Source organism: Prunus avium, chromosome 6 (genome assembly GCF_965620075.1).
Source record: "Prunus avium chromosome 6, drPruAviu1.hap1.1, whole genome shotgun sequence".
Taxonomy (NCBI): Eukaryota; Viridiplantae; Streptophyta; class Magnoliopsida; order Rosales; family Rosaceae; genus Prunus; species Prunus avium.
In genome coordinates, this window is record NC_142289.1 from 36,022,023 (window position 1) to 36,030,216 (window position 8,194).

Genomic DNA, 8,194 nt, shown 5'->3' on the forward strand with positions numbered 1-8,194 from the left:
GATGAGAAGAGGAATAGGTATAGGGTCTGGGAACGTTCAGGCTTTAGATGATTTATAGACTGTTACTGACATTTTTCGCCAGCATATCGATGAACTTTGTTCAATTCTTGGTTGCTAATATTTTTTCTAACATATTAGTATTGTTTCAAGAAATTTCGTTTCGCCATAATTTTATTTCAAGTATGATTTTGCTCATATGTCCCTATTTCAAGTATGATATCGTTACTCCTTTCGAAATTGGGATTGCTCGAATGTCCCTCTTTCTTTTCAACTCGAAATTGCTCAAATCCAAACCCTAAACAGTTTTGTGCACATCCATCCACAAACCAAAATCATCAAACTGTTTCACACGTGATCCATGGGCAAAGATAATTACAAATCAAAATAAGAAAAGTGATCTACAATAGGGAGCTGCATGCTTCACCATTGTCAACTTAAGTAAACACATAATTCATTTGTAATACAGGGTTTATTACACAGAAGAGGAAAATAGATTCTCAGAAAATAGAAGAAAAAAAGAAACGAGTTCGCGAAAGCTGATACCCCACGCATCACCAAAAAAGATGGGAAGTCTCATTACAAGTTTTGGACTCCCATCAACAGATGCTTATTATTCCTGCACAAACTGGACAGACCCTACCTACAAGTTACTTACCAAGGATGTGGTTTTGCCTCAAGGACATTCTTTCTCATACACGTCGCTTGCATATTTCCAGTTAATAACCTTCCATATGTTCTTAAGATAGTCTGGCCTCACGTTTTTGTACTGCACAGATGTCAATAGTTGAAGTTGCTAAGGTATATTTCATAATGAAGAATCAAGTAAGACAGCTCAAGGCCTAAATAGCTTAAAGCATGAACTTGATAAAATCCCATAAGGGTATATCAAAAATTCAGTTTCAGACATCACAGCAAAGTATAGATGAATTTCAGGTGTCATTCCACCATATATTTTACCTTTTTTATCAAACTACTAGCACACCTTCAGTATCTCAAGTATTGGAACAGAGCAGAGAGTCTAAACGATCTTATTGAATCAAGCACTTTTGTTCGGTGTCAACCAGTTATGAAACAGCCATATTCCGGTAACAAAAGTACCAAAAAACAGCAAATTTACCTGCAAGTAGTAAGCATGTTCCCATACATCTATACCCAGGAGAGGAACATAACTTGATCCTTTGGCAACAAGCGGATCCTACATAAACTTTAAGTTAGGCAACATAGTACGGGGCATATCCTGAAAATTGGAATACTAATTTACCATCAAGAAAAGTAAATTCAATGGAACTAAAAGTGTGTGGCATCTGTGTATCAATTAGCTTCACCCCAATAACGCATTAAAAGTACCCTTTAAATTATCAGCAGGAACCAATGAGTATGTAAAAATCAATAGATATAAAACTTAAAAGCAGCACATAGCATCTCCACATCTAAAAAACTAAATGGTGTATATACCAAATGACATCAATTGAATAGCAAAGCACAAGTGAAGTACACTATACCTGATTGAATGTGGTTTCAATAGAAAGCCTCTTCTGATCTTTGTCAAGAGCAAGCCACTATCAACAATTGAAATACACATAAAATCTTAATACTTGGGTTGGGTCTACTAACTTTCTCAAAATCCATTAAAAAACTTTGAATGGAAGAAACAGCAAAGCAAAATAGCAGCAAAAGGACCTACCACCCAACCAGAACCTTGCAAAGCAGCACCTTCTACATTCACTTTCTGAATCAGGGAATCTAAGGAACCAAACTGATTCTCAACTGCCCGTGCTAAGGAACCCTTTGGAGGCTCACCACCTCCTTCCTGCCCATTACAATTTATTATACAATTTCAAAATAGGAAAAAGAAAGCCAAAATATTAAACCCAAATCAAATCAATACAAAATTGGGACTTGGAATATGAACGTACTCGAACAGGGGTCAGATTTTTCCAGAAAACAGAGTGGTTTATATGACCTTCCACATCAAAATACCCATAATTAATCAATTAATTAATTAATAAGTAAATAATAAAAGAGATATCAAATACAAGGTTGAGTGAAATAAGAGCGAACCTCCGCCGTTGAATTTGATGGCGCTCTGTAATTTGACGATGGTGGGGGAGTGGCCTTTGGCCATGGCCTGGTCAAGGTGCTCGAGGGCGTTGTTGAAGTTGGTGACGTAGGTCTGGTGGTGCTTCTGGTGGTGGAGCTGCATGATCTCTCCACTAATGTAGGGCACCAGTGCCCCATAGTCGTAGGGTAGGTCGGGCAGCGTGAAGGTCTTCAATCCACGGACTGTCACAAGCCCTAACCCCAACCCTAAGCCCCCGCCATTTCTGCTTAGACCTGCTAGGCCTCTCCTGCTTACTGTTCTCAGCGCCATTTTCAAAGATGAGAGTCGCTAGCTCTCAGTGGAAAAATTGCACTGGTCCCAGCCTCAGCGGAAAAACTAAGCCCGATAAGTTAACGTGGCACATCTATATTTTATGATGGAAAATATATTTTCTTTAATCTTTTTGCTTATACGAAAAATAGAATTCTAATCATACCCGTACAAGATACGTTTTTTTCATCTCTTTACATACCATACAATACAAGATCCTTTAATCTTTAGCATAGAATTCGAATCTTTTTGCTTAAAGGATCAAGTTACTGGGGTCCTTTTTTTAAAAAACATACACAGATATTGTGATTTTTTTTAAAATTGTTTTTCCCTTATTTTTATTTATCGATAATTTAGAGCATTATTCATTATTATTAGGCCATTACTCGAGTCTCTATTGTCCTATTTTTAGTTTTTACTTTTCCAAAGTTATCATCCATATAAAGAATTTAGCATTGTCAAGTTTAATACTCATATTGTACACGTATGTACATATTTTTTATGTTTAATACATTTGGTTTTTTACAAAATTTTCAATCATACACAAAAAATTCACGTATTAAACACATAACTTTTGCCTAATATTGAATAAAAAGAATATATATTAAAAAATTAAATCTATAAAGTATGTATATTGAAATTAGCAAATTAGTATCTATAAAGTATAAACTAATGCAAATAGAAGGGTCCTTTTTTTTATAATTTTTTTATAATAAATAGTATAGCCGAGCGGCCTTTTGTTTATTATAAAAAAATAGTATATAGCCGGGCGGCTATACTGTCTTGACACTTGTCGCCGAATTCGTAGCTGGGCAATGGGCGCTAGGCGGTTCCTCCTTTGTTTTTCTCACAAATAATACCACGGATTTTATTTTAAAATGAGTACAGCCGCTTGGCTTTACCGGGGTTTTTTTAAAAATTGTTTTAAAAATAGTATAGCCGAGCGGCTATACCCTTTACATAGATACATCTTTTTTTTTATTAAAAAATTGTTTTTCCCCCACTTTTGTTTATCAATAGTTTAGAGCATTATCTCTTACTATTAGGCCATTACCTGAGTCTCTATTGTCCTCTTTTGAGTTTTTACTTATTCACAGTTATTACCCGTATAAATTATTTAGCATTTTGACATTTAACACTTGTATTGTACACGTACGTACATATTTGGCATATTTGCATAACCTTTTTATAATTAATCCAACTGAATAGATTAACATTTTTCTTTCATGAAACAAAATCTCAACATACAGGTATACGTTCTTAACCATTTAGATATAACATTACTTTTGCAGATTTGAATTCAAACATTTGCATTACTTTTGCATATGTGAATTCAAACCGTGCAATGAGTTTTTTGTAGTTCAAGTGATTAAGCATTCACCCATGCACTGAGATTCTGAGTTTGATTTCAACCTCTCCAATATCGAAGAATAAAATTATACATTTTCATATAATTTAGAACATCAAGGCTAGTTGACTGTATTCACTAATGAAACTAATTGGTAGAAACTAACCAGAAACAACAATTATGAATACTTTTCAGTGTTTGGGTACAACAGTGTACATCTGGCTTACCAAATTCTGGTATGAATCCAATTGGCGAAGCCTGATTCCGACAAAATTAATAACCAAAACTGCTATATAGCAAAAGTCATTTCTTTGACTCTGAAGGATACTTCTACAATAGAAATTATAAAACCCATACAATGCCACATATAGAAACCCTTTGCCAGCAACATCTTCATCGCTGGAATAGCTCTTCCCTGCTAAATTCGATCTGGCACAAATGAACCACAACAGACTGAACAGGCTTTAAGCATGCAGGTCCTTGTTCGAATTCCATACAGGGACTTTTGAATCCTCCCCTAGCATCCCACTTCCATTTTCGACACCTAATAGAGGATCAGCTTCGCTTTCTTTTGTCTGCAACCAATTTGTGGATAAGTAGTGTTAGCAGAGCATTTCCACATGATATATTCAAAAGTATTCCAGGATTAAAGGGATAAATTGAAGTAAAATACGAAAGACCAATTAAAGGTTGAGTGGGAGTTAGAGAGGGAGAGGGAGAGAGAGAGACCTCCTATCATATTAATTTTGTGCAGCCTAATATCTCAGATAACAATATGGAAATTATAAAAAAGAAACACGTGAACGAGATATGAAAAAACTGGAACCACCTGGGGCAACTGTTGGGATCCTTCATTAGCCTTCCGCTGGCTCTCGAGAGTGCAATAATAAGAATAGAGTACCATCCCAACTACAGCAATCAATATCCCTAAAATGTTGCGCCAGCTAAATGGGTCACGGAGTAGAATGTAGCCAAATGCCAAAACAAGGCATGTTTTCAAATGTCCAAGGACCTGATAGGTTACTGCAGACGTCTTTCCAATAACCAAAAATGTACTGAAGTTTACAGAGACAGATATCAGGCAGGACAGAACAATGAAGAACTGCAACATAGACAACATTATTGTTACTATGAGAAGGATACCAGATAAAGAAATGTTTGGATAAGGGGGGTCAGGGGAGGCAGCCCTGTGGAAATGTCGAATACTCACCAGCACTTGAGGGGTATACGCGAAAGCAAAAACATTTTGATTAGTCAAAAGTCCATCTAGAAATGGACCAACGATGAACAAGGTTATTGCTTGATAGGGACAAGACTGATACAGAAGTTGGGTTGAGGACACTTTGAACTTCTTCTGGATGGTATTGGTCATCTGAACAACTGTTAAGGTCTAAAACAATACATGCTATCTTAATGCCATACGGTAAGCAGCAAATTATGCAGATGTCTTCTTTGTCTATTTTGCTTGTTTTTCTTATTAAATGTGCTTTATTTAAACATGAAACATGTGATAATGCAACCAATGAAATAGAAAATTCAGTCCAGCTTAGGATACAATCTGAGCAACACAGGTTGTGAGAACTGCAAGCAGGGACAAAAAGGAGCCCAGGGCATTGAGCTGAAGATCAGTCACTGTTGCAACTCCAACTCCCAAAATAAGGATGGTGAGTGAAAACTGAACACTTCGACTATTAAAGTGGTAAGGAGTGTCAGACCCAGTACACAGTTGTATTAGATGAAAAAACATTTACAAAGTACATCAAACATGCTTGCAGGATAGAAAAACTGCAGTTCAAACTGACCTACTATAATAATTTTATAGATTACGTATTGAACTATGACAAAGACTGACCTGAACTTCTTCCTAAAGAAAAGGGTCTCCAAAAGAACAGTACAAGGGATGATTGCCAGTTTTGTCATCTGAAGTAGATAATTAAGATAAAATTTATTCAGAAATGTTCATATAAAAAATTTAAACTGCTGAGACAGTAGTTTGATGGATTTAAGAATGAATATGTGATATCATTAGGTAAAGAAGTAAACAGTCAAAGCGCGAATGGGATCACGTTTATAAAATATGAAATTACAGATGCATGATAGCTAAAAACATTAATAGTTAAGCAAGTCATTGTGCATGATTGGGAAAGGTGGGGGAAAACCATAAGTTGAGGGAGGCTGGTAAAAAAAGAAGAAATTTACCTGGTAAAAACCAACGGAATTGAAACCCAAGCTCAGATTCAGAAGTCCAATAGAGATTCCATTTAGAATTCCAAATCCCATTACAGAACTAGCATCAAAAGGCTTGTGTTCGAAGAATTTCATCCATAACGCAATGTGAAGAGAACAAAATGTGACCAGAAGATGCCAGCTTGTCAAAGTTGTGGCTGTGTATCCCATAATGTGAATCAGTAAGTACATTAATATTTGAAAAAGTGAGTCATATATGATGATGATGATCAAGATATTAACGTAAAGAAACGTTACGAAAAACAAGTAACTTTAAAAACTCGAACCTTTCTGGATAAAGTTAATACAAGCAGATTGAGATTTCACCATTTTTTGAATTGCAATTTGTTGCTAACATATGGTGGTTTTCACTGCTATTTAATTTTTTTAACCTCAATGTATTTCCACTGACGACATTACCACAATGTGTGCAATATGGGGGGCACTTAAATGATGCAAAGAAAAGAAAAATCAAGCAAAAAGGGAAAGGGATAAATAATTTCCAGCACACATACTATAGACATTTGGTGTCACATAATCCAAATAACAAGAATGAGATTTAATGATTTTAAAAGGTTTTAGAATTTTAGCTAGCAAGAAACGACAACAAGAAGCAAGCCCATTCAATTTGGTAGACAATGTATCCATATGAACCTTGTAATGCCCATCAATTGGACCTGTTTTCCATTGACATGGCTGTACTTGTCTATAGGTCCTTGGTCAAATAACGTCAACCCATTTCTGCATTCATCACCAACCATCCCTTCGGTCTCGCATCAAGGAAACCACATTCATACTTTTAAAGTTCACCAGCCAAACTTACTAGAATAGTTTCTTTTCTAAAACTGCATGAATTTTAAAAATAACATACTATTATTATTTAAGGTTATCTTGAAACCTACAATGTGCATAGAAAGAATTCCAACTACTCAAACAAAGCAGAGCACCAACATATACTGCAACACCTGAAAGAATATTAAACCAACAACTTATGCCAAATTTCAATCAAACAGATGCCTTACTCACCAAAAGTGAAACCAAGTGTGCTAATAAGCGCCTTGTTGCAAATCACAATCGACACGGATGACACGACTGACAAACTCAAAGCCCCAATGGTCCCCAGGTGGAACTTCTGGCTGTCACCCATTTTCACACTCTTGCAGTCTTGCGCTATTCACAGCCCAGGCTTTATATGGATCTAGCAAACCCAGACAGCAGAATTCAAACAATGTCCAGCCATTTCCAGCAACAACAGAAACAAAACATATCATATATGACCATATACAGAGGTGCACATACCAAATTAAGCATTGAATTCTTACCTCATTGTGACATACTAATCCAAAATTTGAGGTAATTCAGGCGCAAAGCAGCTCAACTGCAACAATGGCAGGCAAACACATAAAAAAAATCACAGCTAAATGACCAAAACACCACCGAGATTCGCCCCAATCTACGATTACGAAACCCTAGATCTGCTACTTCGTAAAGAAACAGCAAATCACAGAGAAAAAAGAAAGAGAGAGTTACCGTACAGAAACGAGAAGGTGAAAGCTGAAATCAACGAAAAACGATAGCTCAAACGATCAAACAATCGACTGCGGTTGAAGAAAGCGAGTGTTTGATTTTAAACCAACTGTGGCATTGATGGCGCGTATTATGAGCTTGTTCTTGGTTTAATTCTCGTCTCAATAATCAAATGCAAATTGCGATTTAATTTTTGTTTTTGTTTTTCCGGGTTTTGTTGACTTTTTGATTCGGATTCAGGGACGGCCTCTTGTTACTCCGCATCAGCACGTATGTTTTGTAGTGGTGGAAAAGTGGCCCCTATTTAATGCGATTTCTCTCTCTCTATTTCTGTTCTGTTCTATTGCTCTCTCATTTTCAGTTGCTAAGTTGCCAAATTAAACGTAGCCCTCAAGTGATTTCCTACCAAATTTTAATATTATTTTGCTCCCTTGTCACGCTTCTACGCTGGTTGGTACAGATGAACTACCACCGACACTGTCTATATTTATTACAAACTTTTTTTTAATAATAAAAATAATGTTATATTTTCGATTCTAGAATACTAGGTTCTATATTTGGTCCATCTTTTTATTTTTTTGGTAAAATATTTGGTCCATATTTTTATGTAGAAAAAATAATTTATGATTTTTTTTAGAAAATTACTTTTTTTAAATAGGATTTTAGAAAATTATTTTATGAGTGTGACATTTTTGTTTTCGATTCTAACTCTTTTTGTGTTG

General features: G+C 35.8%; 2 protein-coding genes across 3 annotated transcripts; both read right to left on the bottom strand.

Annotated features, from left to right (window-relative positions):
• Window positions 1-394: 394 nt before the first annotated feature.
• LOC110753911 (superoxide dismutase [Mn], mitochondrial) lies at window positions 395-2,446 on the bottom strand. Its single transcript, XM_021954897.2, has 6 exons — window positions 2,062-2,446; window positions 1,917-1,963; window positions 1,685-1,810; window positions 1,503-1,559; window positions 1,118-1,195; window positions 395-766 (listed from the first exon to the last, which is right to left on the bottom strand). Exons 1-6 carry the CDS (start codon window positions 2,369-2,371, stop codon window positions 674-676), a joined length of 711 nt encoding a protein of 236 aa, XP_021810589.1. The 5' UTR covers window positions 2,372-2,446; the 3' UTR covers window positions 395-673.
• Window positions 2,447-3,874: 1,428 nt separating this feature from the next.
• On the bottom strand, window positions 3,875-7,819 carry LOC110753886 (UDP-xylose transporter 3). 2 transcript variants are annotated; one of them, XM_021954869.2, is made up of 9 exons: window positions 7,481-7,819; window positions 7,268-7,323; window positions 6,972-7,143; window positions 5,919-6,103; window positions 5,572-5,639; window positions 5,275-5,407; window positions 4,930-5,091; window positions 4,549-4,821; window positions 3,875-4,294 (listed from the first exon to the last, which is right to left on the bottom strand). In XM_021954869.2, exons 3-9 carry the CDS (start codon window positions 7,090-7,092, stop codon window positions 4,184-4,186), a joined length of 1,053 nt encoding a protein of 350 aa, XP_021810561.1. In that variant the 5' UTR covers window positions 7,093-7,143; window positions 7,268-7,323; window positions 7,481-7,819; the 3' UTR covers window positions 3,875-4,183. The 2 variants fall into 2 exon arrangements, with proteins under 2 accessions (XP_021810561.1, XP_021810560.1); XM_021954868.2 differs by having other exon boundaries at window positions 7,476-7,819.
• Between the last annotated feature and the right edge of the window lie 375 nt (window positions 7,820-8,194).

Bases quoted from the DNA above. Each gene is read 5' to 3' on its own strand.
- LOC110753886 (XM_021954869.2), bottom strand. From the start codon at position 7,092: ATGGGTGACAGCCAGAAGTTCCACCTGGGGACCATTGGGGCTTTGAGT. The intron at 5,092-5,274 runs GTATCCTAAGCT...ACAGTTGTTCAG, and splicing joins CAACCTGTGTTGCTCAGATT to ATGACCAATACCATCCAGAA. The intron at 4,295-4,548 runs GTGGTTCCAGTT...AATTGGTTGCAG, and splicing joins GATCCCAACAGTTGCCCCAG to ACAAAAGAAAGCGAAGCTGA.
- LOC110753911 (XM_021954897.2), bottom strand. From the start codon at position 2,371: ATGGCGCTGAGAACAGTAAGCAGGAGAGGCCTAGCAGGTCTAAGCAGA. The intron at 1,196-1,502 runs GTATAGTGTACT...AAGTTTATGTAG, and splicing joins TTGAAACCACATTCAATCAG to GATCCGCTTGTTGCCAAAGG. The intron at 767-1,117 runs GTAAATTTGCTG...ACATCTGTGCAG, and splicing joins AACATGCTTACTACTTGCAG to TACAAAAACGTGAGGCCAGA.